The sequence below is a fragment of the Kwoniella dendrophila genome, chromosome 5 (genome assembly GCF_036810415.1).
Source record: "Kwoniella dendrophila CBS 6074 chromosome 5, complete sequence".
NCBI classification, from domain to species: domain Eukaryota; kingdom Fungi; phylum Basidiomycota; class Tremellomycetes; order Tremellales; family Cryptococcaceae; genus Kwoniella; species Kwoniella dendrophila.
Genome location: NC_089480.1, coordinates 1,106,019 through 1,124,356, shown reverse-complemented (window position 1 = coordinate 1,124,356; position 18,338 = coordinate 1,106,019). Strand labels below are relative to the sequence as shown.

At 35.6% G+C, this 18,338-nt stretch overlaps 7 protein-coding genes across 7 annotated transcripts; 3 read left to right on the top strand and 4 right to left on the bottom strand.

The window, feature by feature from the left end:
- Window positions 1-343: 343 nt before the first annotated feature.
- L201_004260 (uncharacterized protein) lies at window positions 344-969 on the bottom strand (the record flags this gene model as incomplete). The annotated part of the gene is made up of 2 exons (XM_066220005.1): window positions 344-787; window positions 880-969. 2 exons carry the CDS (start codon window positions 967-969, stop codon window positions 344-346), a joined length of 534 nt encoding a protein of 177 aa, XP_066076102.1.
- Window positions 970-2,868: 1,899 nt separating this feature from the next.
- On the bottom strand, window positions 2,869-5,517 carry L201_004259 (uncharacterized protein; the record flags this gene model as incomplete). The annotated part of the gene is made up of 2 exons (XM_066220004.1): window positions 2,869-5,118; window positions 5,218-5,517. The coding sequence occupies 2 exons, from the start codon at window positions 5,515-5,517 to the stop codon at window positions 2,869-2,871; spliced, it is 2,550 nt and encodes an 849-aa protein (XP_066076101.1).
- Window positions 5,518-6,103: 586 nt separating this feature from the next.
- L201_004258 (uncharacterized protein) lies at window positions 6,104-7,662 on the top strand (the record flags this gene model as incomplete). Its single annotated transcript, XM_066220003.1, has 8 exons — window positions 6,104-6,189; window positions 6,262-6,301; window positions 6,372-6,449; window positions 6,564-6,676; window positions 6,754-6,835; window positions 6,951-7,161; window positions 7,242-7,375; window positions 7,474-7,662. The coding sequence occupies 8 exons, from the start codon at window positions 6,104-6,106 to the stop codon at window positions 7,660-7,662; spliced, it is 933 nt and encodes a 310-aa protein (XP_066076100.1).
- Window positions 7,663-7,974: 312 nt separating this feature from the next.
- Window positions 7,975-9,183, bottom strand: L201_004257 (uncharacterized protein; the record flags this gene model as incomplete). Its single annotated transcript, XM_066220002.1, has 6 exons — window positions 7,975-8,037; window positions 8,111-8,297; window positions 8,380-8,531; window positions 8,711-8,832; window positions 8,952-9,005; window positions 9,102-9,183. 6 exons carry the CDS (start codon window positions 9,181-9,183, stop codon window positions 7,975-7,977), a joined length of 660 nt encoding a protein of 219 aa, XP_066076099.1.
- A 584-nt stretch (window positions 9,184-9,767) lies between these two features.
- Window positions 9,768-11,489, top strand: L201_004256 (uncharacterized protein; the record flags this gene model as incomplete). Its single annotated transcript, XM_066220001.1, has 2 exons — window positions 9,768-9,900; window positions 10,012-11,489. 2 exons carry the CDS (start codon window positions 9,768-9,770, stop codon window positions 11,487-11,489), a joined length of 1,611 nt encoding a protein of 536 aa, XP_066076098.1.
- Window positions 11,490-12,068: 579 nt separating this feature from the next.
- Window positions 12,069-15,629, bottom strand: L201_004255 (uncharacterized protein; the record flags this gene model as incomplete). The annotated part of the gene is made up of 11 exons (XM_066220000.1): window positions 12,069-12,123; window positions 12,195-12,262; window positions 12,344-12,465; window positions 12,553-12,615; window positions 12,733-13,634; window positions 13,697-13,751; window positions 13,817-13,890; window positions 13,958-15,079; window positions 15,160-15,363; window positions 15,461-15,480; window positions 15,591-15,629. The coding sequence occupies 11 exons, from the start codon at window positions 15,627-15,629 to the stop codon at window positions 12,069-12,071; spliced, it is 2,724 nt and encodes a 907-aa protein (XP_066076097.1).
- A 515-nt stretch (window positions 15,630-16,144) lies between these two features.
- L201_004254 (uncharacterized protein) lies at window positions 16,145-18,187 on the top strand (the record flags this gene model as incomplete). The annotated part of the gene is made up of 5 exons (XM_066219999.1): window positions 16,145-16,931; window positions 17,029-17,160; window positions 17,261-17,854; window positions 17,976-17,998; window positions 18,077-18,187. The coding sequence occupies 5 exons, from the start codon at window positions 16,145-16,147 to the stop codon at window positions 18,185-18,187; spliced, it is 1,647 nt and encodes a 548-aa protein (XP_066076096.1).
- Between the last annotated feature and the right edge of the window lie 151 nt (window positions 18,188-18,338).

Sequence of the window (18,338 nt, the reverse complement as noted above, 5' to 3'; positions counted from 1 at the left end):
AGTAAATCTGAAGATTTGAAAGGTGCTGTAATATTACAGTAAACGAAAAACGTTGTAAAGGTAAAAGAATAATTAACATTATAAAGGATGGAAGATGATGTAGCAGGAAAAAGAGACTAAATTCCTTCATGCGATGCCATGACAGGAGTGATATTGGGAATGACCACGATAAGCTCTTATTTAAATGAAGAAGGCGGATATCGTTGTAAAATCGAAATTCGTCTTATTGGAATACAGGATTTCATTTAAGCTATTGTATACCTCCAACAGATCTGATGAAATTAAGTATTGTAACGGTGTTAGCAATTTTTATTTCTCAAGGTATACTGTACTCTACTGTCTATTAGATTCGACAAACTGAAATTTTTAATGAAACTAACCTTTTAGCTAAAGCTTTTTTCCTCATCATCATAAAAGGCATTAACCTATCTCTTTTTTGTTTTTCTTGTCTCTTCTTTTCAATGTCATTACTAGTACCACTACTTTCTGTTGATGATGAAGAATCACTTTCTTCTGATGAATTTTGATTATTTTCAAATAAATACCAAGTATCATCTCTACATGAATTCGTTTGAATATTAATTCCAGATTCAATTAACATATCTTTTTCACCACATGCACATAAAACACCACCACCTGAAGTTACAGATGAAGATGAATATGCAGCGACTTTTTTATCTGAACATCTTGAAAAACATGCAAAAGGTGATGGAACTTGTCTTAATATTGATGTTGGATGAAATGTTTTTGAACATCCTAATGGTTTAAATGTTGAACTTTGTAATAGCTAAGATTTATGGAAACAAAAAAGAGACAGAATCAGTCGGGTCGTAACCTAGCATAAAGTTTACAGTATCTAAACCCTTCAGTTGAACTTACAAAAATGGAATCTGGTGCAGGTGCAGCTAAACCAAAAGGTAATAAGAGCATTACAGCTAAAGTTGAAATTAAAACATTGAAAGTGTACATTTTGAACAGTAAAAATTATCGATGAGTAAAGGATTAATGTCGATAGAACCAGGTAACTTGCAGAAGAATCTGTCGAATTTAAAGATTTTGAAGGAGGAGGTGGAGGATCTGTTCTGACGATTGATCTTTCAGATAATTTGCATTGAAATTTCAAATTGAACCTGCAGTGTTATTGAGTAAAGTCGAAAAGAGAGCGTGTCAAGATATAAGGATAACCTTCAAGGTCATATATCTATATATCAGTTGGAATGTAAAGGTAAAAATCCAATCGAATCAATCGATGTAAGGTGAAAGCGTTCTGTGGTTATATACAATATGATTCGAGCAATATTGTAAAAGGGGAAAAGAAAAGAAGAATAAGAGGGAAGAGAAATGTTGTTACATGTCAAGCATCATATATGAAATCCCATCACCTTTTACTTACAGATCATGCAAAGAAAAAATCACATGTACTGTGTATACTTTTAGTCGATCATGACTATTTACAGTAAGATATATAATCGTTATTAACCTTTTACTCTATAATCCATATTCGGTATTTTAAGGAAACAAATAGCTTGAAAGGTGAAGTTGTAGATCGAAAAATGTCCTGAATTTCAAGTATAATCATATTAAAGTGTGGATGAATATATAAAGTATCCTTGTTTGTGGTACTGAACACAAAAATGAAAAATGTATCACCACCACTAAAGCAACAAATCACCAAGAGAAGAATTTCATACTCTCTATACCGTATAAAGTACTACACCATTTTCACGTTCCTGAAAATCCCTCCTTTTCTCCATAAAAAATATATGTTAAAAAAGATACTTATCAGCCCTGTTACCATTACAGTATCATCCCCTATATATGATCACGATCGTATAGTTATAGTGAAACTAGGTATTCTGTCAAACGCCTCTACTGAAAAGAGTAGAAATTACAAAGCCAAGGTTTTGAACTTATATCAGCGGCTCAAGTTTCGCCAAGTCTGCTGCTGTATACCATATACGTAAAGAGGCGTTCTTGAACTTCGAATTTTGATTTCATAATGATATATATATGTATGGTAGAGGAACCAGATGTAGTATATACTGTATAAGCTTGATCAATCAAGTTTAATCGAAAACACCAGGCGAATACATGTGTGTATATAGAAACAGCCAAAACAGCCAAAACAGCTGAATCCGGTTTCGTGCCTTATCGATCCGGTGTCACCACAAATGCCGTAATTTCAACATTTTACCGGAAACTACTACATTGGTAGAGCAGTGTATTGCCTAAGGCATTCCTCTTGTTCTCATCATACAGCCATAACGGCATTCTACATAAAAATCTCCGATTTAAAGCTTCGAATTAGGTAACTGGTCGTTTTCTGTTATACTGTATATTTTTACAAAACACCATTCTAGATTTTAAGATTTGGGCAAGAAGGCTTTTTTAAGCAGCCTGTTTCTGCTTTTGTGGGTTTTTGTGGTACTGTATATAATATACGATTTACCCAAAATGCATCACCTGTACTTGGAATGACCGGTGACTGGAACATTAATCACTGTATTTACTTGTTCTGCTAAACTAAGTATACTTCTCTCTCTGTAAGCTCATATCGTTTGCCATGGTAAGGAAAGTTATACAGTACGCTAAAGTGAACTCCTCGCATAAGAATCTCGAATTACTGATATACTATTACTAGAGTCAAGAACTGTGTGAATGAGATAGGGGGAAATACCACATTTGAGAATCACATTAATTTAAGTAACGACTTTTATTTGTTGCATCATGGAAATAAGGAGAATTACAACTCTGAGTTACCTATACACTACATACACTATATCTGATGTATCTAGAACTTGTCCTATCTCATCTTTCCCCTACAAGACAAATAAGATCTTTGTTTATCCAAAACAAAAAAAAGATACACTAAAATCCAATCCCATTTAAACCACCTGGTCTTTGAGCTAAACATCTTTGAACAGACATTTCAAATGGAGTTTTACCTGCAAAACTACCTTTTTTAACCGTTAAACCTGTACCATCTTTTGTAGTTTTAATTAATCCTAATCCATCGTTCTCTGAACTACTACCATGAAGAACAGGAGTGATATTTCCACTGGTGGAATGTGATAATAAAAGATTATTATAAGTTGAAGAATAACTTCTATTTAAAATCATATTGGCTCTTCTTTGATTTATTAAATTTTCTTCTTTACCTAAATTTTTAATTGTTTTAATTAAACTTTCATGTGATTCTCTATAATCTCCATTCGTTAAACCAATTTTCATTCCATTATTATGATTGATATTTTCATTTTCATCATCATCATCTTCATCTTCTTCTTGATGAATAATAGATGGATCTCTCATATCCATTTCCCATTTTGGTCTTCTTGATGATGGTCCTTTTCTATTCTTGGTTGAAGGTAAAAATCTTGAAATTAAATAAACTGTTTCAGGGATATTTTGATGTCCTAAAGAATTATGATATAATGTTGGATCATTTGTTGAAGACATTTTTGATGCCTCTGATGCTGCTTCTATAGCAGTCTTTCTCCTACTGCTACTACCTTGTCCCGAGCTGGACCTTGCAGGTGAAGATAGAATAGGTGTAGTTAAAGGTGCAAATATTGATTTCATTGATGATATACTATCTTTTCTTGACTGTTGTGGTCGATTATTTTGATTATTCTTGGATTTTGTCGTCGATGATGATGATGATGATTGATTGATTGAACGACGTGGTACATCTTCTTCAGGTATTGCGCCTTCATCCCATCCTTGTCCTTTAGCTAATTCATAACTTATTTGAGGTTGAGGTACAGGGGGTTGATGCATTGAAGGTACACGTTGTCTCTTGTTATCATCTTTTGTAGGTGATCCAAACATACTTCCAGGACGAGATGTAGCAGTAGTAGCATGTGTTCTGTAACCTGTAGGAGAGTTCAATGGATGCGGCGGAGCTCGTAAAGATTGTATTGATCGAAGTGAACTATTTGAATATCGATGTTGAAGCTGTGGATGTGGTTGTGAAGCTTGACGAGTTCGAGCAGCAGAATTTTGAGCTTGACTCGGAGGTTGAATTTGTGATTGCGAACGTGTTTGTGGTTCAGAACGAGATGGTTTCCTCTGATGTTGTTGAGATTGACTTTGACGAGATTCTTCTTGTTCAGATCGTTTCTCATGGCGGGTTTGTGAGGTTTGAGCCTGTTGCTGTGACTCGGCCTCGTTCGCATTATGCATTTGAGGGAAGGGGTAAGAGGGTGAAGTGGAGACATTACTTTTCGAAATGTCTTGCTTTTCTTCTGTCTGGGGTAAACCACTACCTTCAGTTGATCTTAATCTACTGGAAATTTCAGGTCTAGTCGATGAAGTGGATCTATTTCTTGAACCCACTCTATCTAAGGATGGTTGTCTTTTATGAGGTCCAGAAGGGGCTGAATCGTTTGAGGTCGTAGGTTCCATATGAATAGGACCAATTAGAGATTTTGCAGAGGTATTTCTTCTTATTGGATGAGGGGTTACAATAGGATGTGGATCTTGAGTAGGTAATTGAGCTGCAACTTGTGGATCTGGAGGTTGGATCGTACCTGCAAATCCAGTCGTTCTTTGTGTTAATTGGGGTGGTATAGTGTGTGATTGTGAATATCCTTCAGGTGATTCTTGAAGTCCTCCTCCTGCAACAACTTGAGGTTGAGGTTGAGGTTGACCTGGATCAGGACCTAATACACCACTTATAGGATCTACACCACTTTGTTGTCTTTTCAATTGATTTGTAGGTTCAACTGAAGTATTACTAACTGCTCTTCTCATTTTACCTGAATCTGTATTCGTATTTTGGTTCTTTGTATTAAATCTAGATTTACCTTTTTTAGATTTTTCAGGTGAAATTTCTAATTGTTCATCTTCATCTTCACCTTCACCTTGAACTTCACCACCTGATTCCCATCCTTCTTCGTTCTCTTCAACTTCTTCACCTTCTTCGCCATTTGGTTTTATAATCTGAACTGATTCTTCTGATTTTTTATGTGATCCTCTTCTTGGTCTTCCACCGTGAGTTGTTTGATGTCCATGAGAAGTTTGAGATTCATGTGATGTTTCAGACGCTATTGATGCTGTCCTTGATAATCTAGGTAAATGTGTATCTGATCTGGAACTTTTAACTGAAGGTCGCGGCTATAAATCGCAAAATTACTTATCAGCATACGTATAACAGGTAATATAATGAGCACATATTGAGGACACCAAGATGGATAAAACGCCTTAAAAACTTACCTTCTCTTTCTTCTTTTTAAGAACAGCATCAGTAGTATCCAAAGCATGCATCGCTAATCCAGCAGCTAGAGCTCTTCTACCATGTTCACCTTCACTTGATCTTCTGTTTGATGATGAATGTCCATGATGACCATGTGCCGAATGCGAAGAAGGTCTTCTTTTCATACCATGTGAAGAATGCACTGAATTTTTACGTTGAGGTGCATGATGATGTGATCCTGAAGCTGCTGCTGCTGCAGAAGGTGTAGCTGCTTTCGTCGATGTTGGTGATATTAGTGTTGTTGCTGAAGACACTGACATATTGTTAATGTTAAGATAAGAGGGTTGAACGTTGTTGACACGGGATGTTTTGCTTAAACCCAAGATGATTCTACCGTCAATATGTGATCATTCGACGCCTTTGCTGACTTGATAGACTAGATGAAGGGTCGATATGATGAAGATGGTTTATACGCAACGTATCATATGCTATATGAAGATGTCGTACAATTGAAGTGACAAGAGGGGTTTAAGAGATAGACAACCGGCCTGGCGATGCACCAATCTGCCGGAGACATATACACGTGGAATAACTTTCAGCACTCTGGCTCTAACTCATCAGCGGAATCAATTATATCAGTTACACTTTAATGACGATGAGTACGCGTTTCTTGACGATTGACAAGTTACAGATTACAGGTTCAACTATTGTTGCTATTGCCTTGATTGTCAACGTTGGATATCACCTTCGTTACATCTCGTCTTCAGATCAAATACATACATATAAGAAAACTAGAGACTCACATATCTTTAAGAACTAATAAAACATTATCTGGACAAATTCAAAACTACAAATTATTTAGATATTTCACAAAAGGAAACCTATCTAAGGTAAATAAATATCAAAATGGAACAATTAATGAGAATGATGCAAGGTGGAAGAGCTGGTATGGGAGGTCAAACACCTCAAGGAGAAACTATAGTGGCTGATAAGTGAGTATCTGTACTACCACTTTGACCACTTGCTTGACATACATCATACTGATGTAAATATACATCATTCAGCGGAGAAACGGTTCACATTTCAGCATTAGCTTTACTAAAGGTGAGTTAGGTTCTCCTACCAAATCATATTTTACACGGATATCAGCTAATAATCGCATCCCCAACTTTAGATGCTCAAACATGGTAGAGCAGGTGTACCTATGGAAGTTATGGGTTTGATGTTAGGTGAATTTGTAGATGATTATACTGTAAGTTACCGATCTTCCCTATTTTGAATCATTACAACATCCCCGCTCCAGTGAACCAATCTAGATCATTACTAATCTGCCTCAACATTGGGTATTCCTGTATTATCCCCACAGATATCTTGTGTAGACGTTTTCGCAATGCCTCAATCAGGTACAACGGTAACGGTAGAATCTGTAGATCATGTATTCCAAACTAAAATGTTGGATATGTTGAAACAGACCGGAAGGTACGTTTGATGCGTATAAATCAGATACAAGATTGAGGTTTATCCGAATCTGACAGTAGTTATTTTCTGTGAAACAGACCTGAGATGGTAGTTGGGTGGTACCATTCGCATCCTGGTTTCGGTTGTTGGTTATCTAGTGTGGATATTAATACTCAACAGGTTAGTGATTTATCATTTTTACTTGGATGAAAATGAACCGTTAGCTGATTATCAATAATCCGTACGATTCTATGTTCTTGATTTGGTTACATTCAATTATTGATAAATCAAATAGTCATTTGAACAACTTCATCCAAGAGCAGTAGCAGTAGTAGTTGATCCAATTCAATCAGTTAGAGGTAAAGTAGTCATAGATGCATTTAGATCAATAAATCCAGCTTCAATGGCAACAGGGCAAGAATCAAGACAAACTACAAGTAATATTGGTCATTTAAATAAACCAAGTATTCAAGCTTTAATTCATGGTTTGAATAGACATTATTATAGTGGGTTTCTATAACTCTTTTTTAAATATACCAGAATAACTAGTCGAATTGATCTGCTTTTTTCGCTTTTATTTCCTCAGGTTTGGCAATAGATTATAAGAAGACTGAAGCTGAACAAGGAATGTTATTGAATTTACATAAGAGAGGATGGACAGAAGGATTAAAATTAAGAGACTTTGAAGAAATGAAAGAAGGTAATAAACAAGCTGTTGATGTGAGTTTATTTCTTTTGTCATCGTATTGTCCTTTGCAAGCGAGTTTATAGTCTTAATATAACGATCAATAACTGATAATACGTTCTAATCTCAATAGGAAATGTTGAAATTAGCTATATCATATACAAAATCAGTTCAAGAAGAATCAACAATGACACCTGAACAATTAAAAACTAGACATGTTGGTAAATTAGATCCAAAGAGACATTTAGCTGAAGCTGCTGAAAAAGCAATGGGTGAACAAGTCACACAAAGTTTAGCTATGGGTGTTTTGGCTGAACTGTAGATTGGTATTTAATGTATTTAGCTTATATATGGGAAGTAGTAATTGCATAGTGTAAATTAGATTACAAAATCACAAAGCATGCAAAATAAAATATAATGACATATCAATCTGAACAAGCAAAGATCAATACAACAAGGGGATATACATTAAGCATAATTTTATACTATATACTAAATAAAACAAAATAATCTGGCTAAAAACCTATCACAACGTATAGAGAATGGATTGAAGAATGAATTGACACGATCTTTGGAATAGGGTCTGTGTGAATTAAAAGAAACTTTTGACTATTTGTTCTGACCTAATCACACGTTAACTTCTACAATGAGTTAAACTTGCCCCACAAAACTGAGCAATGAAAATGTAAAGTATCAACTAATGGAAATAAGCAAGAAATATAATAAGCGCAAAGATCAATCATAAGAAGACATGACTGAACTGAGCTTACGATAAAGACGAAACCAGTTAAAATAGTTATTCTAATATTTTTCCACCATTGTTGTCTTCTAACATTTCTTGCACCTCTTCTAAAAGCATAAGCTTGTCCGGCTAACGTATCAGTTTTATCAACTAATAAATCTAATCTTTCACCACGTTGTAAGATTGAATCTATATTTTGTACCATTATATCTTTACTATAAATCCAAAATATAAGAACGTTATTAAAACCAAATATACAGTGAATAAGATCCCTAAAAAACCTCAAAAAAAACTCACACATTATTCAAATCTGATTGTGCTTGTCTTAATGGATCTGCAGGTGGAGAAGTTGTATATTGATGCATTAATCTTGCTAATTCATTCTCAAAATCACCTAATGAATGTGCTGATGCTGAAACTACTTCATCTGAAGAAAATGATGCTGTAAACTATATATTGACGTAATACAAAGTATTGATGGTAAGCATAAATAGTTATCAATGATAATTTGAGTTATCGTTATTCAGGTGTTGGATCAGAATAGACCTCATGTTCGTTATATGAAGAAAGAAAGTGATAAGAGCTTCAAGCTGATAAGTTGAAGAAGGAGAATACGACATTGACTCACCCTCCTTTCTACCTCGGCTAAGAAAGCAAAAGGCATTCTTCTTCCAACTGAATCATCAGCCATTACCAAATATATAACGCCATTTGAGGATACATAGTGAATGAGTCGATCCTGCCATACATCTGAAATGATGGAACCAATGATCAGTATCCTTATTTATAGTCCATTCTCTTATCTCCGCAGTGATTGGCGGTGTTTATCGTGATCTCTAACCAAAAATGAACCGGAATAGTAGACTTACAGGTGAGTTTTGAATTGTTCGGTGGAATTTTCGATAAAATAGTTATCTGGGCAGCTATCATAAATCAGAATCTATCAGTTCGACAGTAACAAGTTACAGTATATACAGCGACAATGATTGTTCATGTTTGATGAGCATTTAACTACATACCAGGTTTCAATTCCGCTGTTCCAGTAGCATGTTCTGCTAAGACTGTTGCTCCCCTAGCGACCAAAGCGTGAATTAATGACATTGCAACTGTTTTTGTGTACTTTGAATTCTTTTAAACGTAAGCGAGGTTTGAAAATGGATAAGGTGGAAGTGGTGAAGATCTATGAGGGAAGAGAGTGTTATGAGAAATGAACGTTTGAAAGAAAAACGAATGAAATGGACAGTTTATCTTGATGTCAACTAAAAGACTTGTTGCTTAAATTAAGTAATCTTAATCGTCATAATAAGTAAGTCGTGGCCATTCACCGGGTAAACAAAGCAACCATCATCACCAGGACTAGATGTATCAATTGGATATAATATATGACACGTCATTATGTTGATGGTCATTAGCCGAAGATAGTACGCGATTGACCTTTAAGATTACAGTTCACCTGACCCTGTCTTTGGGAATCTCAAGTGCACATTAAAATGAAAATAACCAACATTACTTTCATCCCTCTTCATCATCCTATTCCGCTCCAATATCATTTGTCTGTAGCTGTAGAACACTTCCTCATGCGACTGCCAATACACTTACGAGCTAGGATAATATATCAGATGATATAGCACAAAACAACTTATACGGTCTAATTATCGATTTATATTCAATCAGAATAGCAAAAGATGGAAACTCCTAATACAAGATCAAGGAGGAAGAGGGAACTTGAAAATAGTAGTTCACAAGAAGATGGATTGAAAATAGCTTGGGTACATGATTCACAACTTCGTAAAGCGGTTTTACGAGCTACAGAAGATGGTAAGTTTTTGGTCTTTCAAAATGTATAGCATTCGATGAATGAATTAAACCTATATCGGAATGATATCACCGATTATAACGGTACTGATGATAATAACCTAACTTGTATAGATATTATGACACCACCGACACCAACGCAATGTTCTAAACCAATCTCATCATTGCTGAAATCATCTTCTTCATTTTCTGCATCGGGATCTAAATCTGGTCCTGGATCTGGATCTGGCAAATTAACATTTACAACAACAGGAAATAACAAACCACCACGTAAAAGACCATGTAGACAACATAGATCATTACCAACATCTTTAAACAAAATTTCTAGAGACGATGAAAGGATGAATGGTAATTCAGGTGGTCTTCCAATAGGTTCAAATAGTTTACCTAATCAAACGTCAGTATTAGGATCGACATCAACATCAACATCAACATATAATAATAATCAAGAAAAAACAAGATTAGATTATCTGTTAGATAAATTTTCATTACTTTCCTCGCCATTACCTATGAAAGAAGAAGAAGGAAGTAGTAAAAATAGAAATAAAGGTAAAGCGAAAGTTGATTATTTTGATCATCATATTGAAGAAACTCCAAGTAAGAATTTGCGTTCAAGATCTACTTCCTCCACTAAACATCAACATTGCGATCGAGATCGTGGTCGTTCAAATGAGATCGTCAAAACATCTAAACCAAGGATGATCACTTCTACACCATTAAAGAAGAAAAATCCTAATGTTGTCGATGAAGTATCAACAACAGATATGGATATCGACCTCAAAGAGATATACAAATCTGCTATTCCATCCATCCCCATAAATACTAAAAATACTACCACCACTACAACATCATCGATAAGGCGAGAATCACCTACAACAATCACCCGTAATAATTCATTATCACCTATCAAAGGGAATGCACCAAGAATAGGATTAGGTTCTCAACATTTTAGACCTAAACAACAACAACAACAACAACATCAACCTGTCATACCAACGACATATCCAAATAAAGTTGGTGGTGGGTGGACAAGAGCAAATAGTGGGAAAGCATTCAGAACACCTTTTTTAGAAAAACCAAATATTCATAAACTAAACATTAAAAATACTGGATCTTTAGATTTTTCAGGAATTAAGACTTCATCACCCAAAAAATCTACTATCACAGATTCTTTGAATCGTAGCAAATCACCTAATAAATCTGCAAGAGGCCATTCAATACCCTATAAAAGTAATAGTACAGATAATGGTGTAACAGCGCGTATGAGTTCTATTAAACGACCAAATAACTTGAGAACCAATACATCCTCTTCGACTTCATCATCTTCGACAACTTCAGTATCGACGACAAGAACTAAAAATTCGAGATCATCTTCAGTACTGAATTCATCTTTACCACCTACACCACCACCACTTGCTTCAACAATAAAATCTAATTCCAATCCTACTAATAACAATAATAATAATCAATTTAAGAATTTTGATGTAGGTGAAAATGAACCTGAAGATAAAAGTTTTGATTCATTTGATGGAATTTTCGCAGATGGTGGAGAAGAAATTGAAAATGTGTTAAGAAAAGTTGATGGTATTTGATTTGATTCGAACTTTCAATTTAGACTTAGTCGTATTCTCAAATCATTCAAAAATCTGCTTTTTTCTTTCAACTCCAGTCAAAATCATTAGCCGATGACAGTGTTTGAAACTTTTCATTTTCTTATATTGAATATATATCAAAAAGGAAAATCAGTGAAGGAAAAAAACAAAAATCAAAGGTTCCTCTTATAAATAGGGAAAATAAAGGTTCTTGGCTACACCATATACATATACCCTCTCATTAACTGTAACTTTAGAGTTTCAATCCTCTTTTTTGTTTTTTATCTTGGTATTCATGTAAATTCTGCTTTCATTCTTATCCCATTACGCTATAATACTCATCCCCACTTCATCATATTCTTTACTCTCTCTTATACCTCGTGATCCGTGGTTATACATGTTGTCTGTATAGATTTAAGCTGTTGCAACTTTTCATACCATTCCATAATGATTCCGTTATTGAAATGCACGTACAATTACTTTTTCATTCTCATTATCACTCTAAAATAATATGAAATAATGTCCCGATCATGATCCTTTACAGACGCAAGTTGAAACCCATATATTGTAGGAGTACAATCAACGATCTGTCCATGACATACTGCTACTCCAATCCCATTCACCATTCCAAAATCTGCATAGTCAAGCGATAGTCAGCTGTACAGTTCAAGTTCTTTCCATCTGGGAATAATGATTTAGACTCACCCTGCACCTATAAATCCACCTGCACCTTTCCATCTAGCTTGAGGACCTATAATTGCCCAATCAGGTATCTGTACGATTAATCAATCAATTCAGTTAGGATTTCATCAGCAGATGAACCACTTTGGATAATGTTAGAGCTTTTTACATACAGGTACTCCGGTCCTTATAGGGAATAAACGAGCTGCTAAATCCAATCCTAAATCGTCATTACCTGCTATCAAAATTGCGAGAGCTGTACTGGACAGTGGATGAGGATATAAAGTTATGATACCTAAAGCAGACAAAAGGGCGATACAGTTAACAGTATGTCTGAATGATGAACCGATCAAGTTGGTCAATCACAAATTACTCGACTTACCGGCTCCTCGATCGTATATCACTTTATCCTTCAATAGCATTACACCTTTGGTAGGGAATTTCACTATAGATAAAAGAAAATGAAAGGTTCAGCATCTAGTCATATTTGATTTACTTGTCTCCCTAGCTTGAGCGAGGAATCGCAATTTCCCACTTAATAACCAATTTATAACCAACTTACAAGGTAATGTACTTTGCTTTATCATCCAATCTGAAAATAAGTTGTCTTCAGGTCTACCGATAATGACCAAATTACCTACACCAAGAGTTTCGCTAGCTACTCTCAATAAACCTTCTTGATCATCTATTATTTCACTATCTAATCTTTGATAAACATATAGGTCATGTGCAATTCTTTTTGCTATATTCAGAGTTCTTGTGGAGTTTGGACTTATAATGGTGATTGGATGGGTAGATGATAAAATTCGTATCAGTGGTCCATACGCTCTTGGAGGTGTTATTGGTCCTGGTAATGGTAATGATAAATAGTTTTCAATCCATTGATCACCATAATTGGTTCGGGGAAATAATTGCTTAGTATGATCCTCTTCGGGCGTGAGTCGGGACTTCAATTCTATTCTTTTGATATTTGTACCTCTCAGATCTAATGGTATAGCTGGATCTTTAGTATCTTTCCATTGTCTAGCATTGACATCCAATCTAGCCAATTTACCAGGTATATCCAATTCGATTATCCTAATTCCAGCTCTACCACCACTTTCTTGTGGATTTGCAGTAGTCAAAGTAAAACCTTCTTTACGTTGTTCATCCCAACTTTTTTTTTCAGGTATATTTTGAATGAATTCGATCACTTCTTCTGAACGTATTATATCATCCCACCAATGTCCTTTTTCAGGTATTTCAACATATTTAACATTGTTATCATTTTGTTTACCTGCCCATGAAGATAAGATACTATGATAAGTTCGAGAATGTCGAACAGGTACATTATCGTCTTTATCACCATGTACCACTAAGATAGGTATACCAACTAGGTTTGATAAGTATAAATCGTTATTGTATGGTGTAAGAGATGAAGAAAGTATCCCCATCAATGCAGGATCAGCGAAATGTCGAGAAGTACTGGATTGTGTGACTATCATTAGCTGCAATTGCTAACCATCAACATGAGACGTATGGCTTACAGCTCTGTATAAGGGACATAGTCCTGTATTGTGAGCCATCCAGAAGCTGTCACCACTACATAGATAGTTGATCAGCTTTAAAACCTTTCTATTGGAGACGGAAAATAGTAATACACTTACTTCCCACTATACGATCAGGATATCTAGCAGCGGAATGCCATGCACCTTGACCACCATTCGAATGACCCATGAGTCTAATAACACATATGTTAGCCTATACTGGTTACTGCTTGAATTTTCCGCTTAAACAACTAAACTCACATAGTTTGGTCTGACACATGTATGCCTATTTTATTCAAGATCTGACCCAGTATATCTCTAGCTGCCCAGACATCTTGCATACTACTACCATGCCAATCTTCGCCCCATTCATTTCTACCTGTCGGCAAGACCGTCCAGTAATCCGGAATAGAAGGTACTGCATCAATATATTCCGGTTCAGTTATATCAACTCCTGCACCATGTAAAGCGAGTAATACAGGTGGTAAATTCCCTTCTGTATTCGATTTGGACTGAGGATTTGGCGGTGGTACGATCATAGCGTGAGATACTGAGGCTGGTATACCAAATTGAACTGAGGGAGATGCAAAAGTGATTTTAAAAGGTGAGATAGGATCCTCTTCGGATGTAAGTATATGCTTGAAAGTAGGATGCCAGGTGATTTCTTTCTCTTTATCTCCAATTTTCACTTTCAGCTTGATATTGATTGACTTGGTGCATTCAGGTAAAGGTCCAATTTGTTTCACTTTCACAGAGATAGGTCTTATTTGGCCACTGGATATATTTGCGGTCTTAGGTATACTGAGGTGTACTAATTTACAGAAAGAGCTTTCGACTCCAATGACTTCTACATTCTTCGAATTCGCTGATACTCTCATAGCTGTAGAGAACCAACCACCCATAAACCAGCCGTTGATCACATCTGGAATCTCTCCTAACCCTTCTATCACTTCCACTTCATCAAAGTTATCTGATTCAGCAACAATTTTCAGCTTGATCACAGGAGGTATTCCAGGTCCGGGATCACCAAACATTCTAATTTCATACATTGCTCTTACCAAAATGATATATTCCCCCGGAACAAGTGATATTGATCTAGCGAAATTCGATATCTTGTTCAATAGATCTTTCGTTCCAGTAGGTGTTTCCGCGAAAGCGTAAATATCACCTGTATACCATTCTATCGGACTTTGAATATCTTTAACAGAGGAAGAAGAAGAAGAAGAAGGTATAAAAGCATATTCTACACCTTGAATAACATCTATCTGTATTGCTGTTTTACTTTGATCTTCAGGGGATACTTGTGGGATTGTTATGGTATTGCGTAGGATACTTTGATATTGAAGTGATGCCCATCCATGATCCGAACGAAGTTGATCCCATCTGAGGTGAAATTTATGATGTTTTCAGCTTGAGCGATTCAAGTTGTGTCAAACAGAGTTTCCATATCAACATGGACGTACTTAATTTCTGGATAAGAGATATCCAGCCAACCATCTTTGCCAGTAACAAACTTTTGCCAACCTACTTTTCCTTTGTTACCGATTTCACTTGGCCAAGTTTCTTTCTCATTAAAAGGTCTAAGAGCGAAATCTACATCTGGATCAATTGAAGAATCAAGGTAAGCTGATATTGGAGATCCTACTAAAGGATGTTCTCGCATCCCACTACATCAAGTCTCGTTTAAGATCAGCGCTGTCACAATATCTTCATACTCTTAATCCTACAGTTATTGCTAAAAGAAGGAAATTGATGGGGGCTCACCTGGGGAAAGGACCGACAGCCTGAGATAAGGATTACAGTGGTCAGCCTACAACCTTCAGTTCCACATTGAAGTACATATTGAGGATATGAGCAGAAGTTGCGCTTGAAAGGAATTGTTTTTGAGACTTACTTCCCATGTATCCCCTAATACTATCTGAGTGCTTCCCATCTTATAATCGTATTTAATCCTGACTCGCTTGATGTTATCTGGTAGTCGCGGTTGAAGGTATTCAATCGGTTACTTTATACTTATACATCCAAGCATAAGCTTCCTCGAATCTCGTGACTGTGAGAGGCCTTGAGTTGTATGGGAGATCAAAACAAAACAGATTAGTCATGTTTACCTCTGCTTACTCATCATGTTGTTGTCTTTTTATCAATGATTTCACACTATTATGGTGAAGGTGAAAGCACAACATCGATAACAGCGTGTCGTTACAAGCCGGCACCGGGGTCATTCCGGTACCTTAAACTAGCTTGATCTTATCTCGGCGATCACCGATATATTTGTACATGAAACATATTTGATTCCGTCCAGCTTGATTGAAGGCAAGACGTCATGAATCGCTCGATCGCAACTTAACAAATTCAATGTACGTTTATAGGAGAAGTTGGAAGTTATACGGAAAAGTTTCTTGACAGCAAAGAACTGGGGCTGGTAAGATGGTCTAGATATTTCAGACAATGCTTAGGGCTTTGAAATCAATAGGGCAATGGGAACATCAATATCAATGTCAAAGTAGTCAAGTGAATGAAATTGATCAATATATCTTGGCTATAACGAATCTGCAAATTGCGAACGAAATACTGTCGTCTTTAGAAGTTTCAAGATTACATACGGAACCAGAAGTTAATTTATGGAAAAAGCAATCACCCTATTTCATAGAAAGACATCACAAAGATAATCAAGAGAACATGAGAACTAGAAGTCAAACATCTCATAACCAAAATCAACTACCATGTGATGATACTATCGGAAACGATCGATTTAGTGGATCTTACAACCCACCACTTAGTCCGCCAACTACACCTATTAACGCTAAATCCAAAAAAAGGAAATCAAGAACAACGCTGGATGAAATCATTGAAGAAGATAGACCACCTACACCAGAAAGTTTGCCTAGCAAAAAGCTTCGTAGTGGGAATAAGAAGAAAGAAGTTGTAGTTGAAATACCTTCTGAAATACAGGTTCAGATTGATACCTCGAAAGAAGGATGTAAACAGATAAAGACGAAGAAAAGTCGAAACCCGAAAGACAGCGACTATGATGATGATGATTATACGAATGGAAAGAAAGAAAGTCAGAGTAAAAGCAAAAGCAGAAGCAAAAGTAAAAAGAATACGAAGGTTTCAGTGGTAATTAATGGAAATCAAGATAAGGATGAAAAAGGGACAAAAGCGGCAGAAGAAATAATAACTAAATCTGAAAGTGGTATTATAGAAAATATTGGTAAAATACATTTAATTCAAGGTGAGTCTTGTTATCCAATGATCGGGTTATCAGAAAGAGTGTTAAATAAATTGTAATACTAATTTTCTTTCTACGTCTGGAACAAAAAAAAACACAGAAAAGTTAAGATTTAATCCATGGAAAATGTTAATTGCTACATCATTATTAAACAAAACATCTGGTAGAGCTGCTAGACCAATTTTAAAGATATTATTAGAAAGGTATCCTACGCCAAAAGCATTATCTGAGGGTAAGTAAGCAGGAGGATTAATCAATACTTCACGTAGAATCATTATCATTTTAAGCTTACGTCTGTTGTCGGTTATTGTACATTATGTCTTTTATATTAGCATCAATACCTGATTTAGCGGAATTACTTTATCCATTAGGATTATTTAATCAAAGAGCTTCATCTTTAGTTAGATTTTCAAGACAATATTTAGATTTAAATTGGCCTTTATACCAAATTACAAATGAAGCTTTATATACAGAAGATGTACCGTCTCTACCTTTACCTTTACCTAATAGTGATTTATCTATTCAATTACAATCAATTGACAAAACGGATGAAGATGAAGAGATAAAAGAAGCAGAAGAACAAAACATCAATGTGAAGAAACCATCTAAACAGAGAAAAAAGAAAGTAATTCTAACATATCCTGAAGATCCTCTTAAAGACGTTAAAGTATTTCATGGATCAGGTACTTACGCTTCAGATAGTTTTAGAATTTATAGTAACTTATTACCTGGTAAAGGTGCACCTAATCAAGAATCAAAATGGTTAGATAAATTTGAAAGGTCTAAATCCAGAATAAGGGAAAATGGTTTGAATTGGAATGGTAGTATTGATCAAATAAGCGATCATATGTCTGATGAAGGTGATGAAACAGATGAAGAAAAAGAAGAAGAAGAAGAAGAAGAATGGAGAAAAGTCATACCTCTAGGTAAGTTCCATTTTCCTCTCTTTTCTTTTTCAATCACATATTTTATTGTGTTTTATCTTGAGAGAGGATAGCTGATAATATATGTGTTTGATTTGGCCATTCTGTTTTTTCATATATTCAGATAAGGAATTAAGGAGATACCTTGTAAATTCAACTAACAATTCATATTAAACGTTCTTTCTCATTCACCAAGCTAACAACGATTTTTCTTAACTTTTATAGATATGGCGATGGGGTATCGAGGGTATAACCTATGATATACATGCCGGACCTAAAATTGCCAAGGAAAGGGATAAGAAACGTCTACAATACCTATTAACCAAACAACCCTGATGTACGATACCAAGTATAGCTATACGACCGTCACAGAAATGATATTCCTCCATGCTAGTAGGATAATCGCAACGGCGGAAAGTTTGCCAAAGAAAGGTTAGATGCTTGGACATGCATAGAACATGATATATACTTGTATAATGGGAGATAT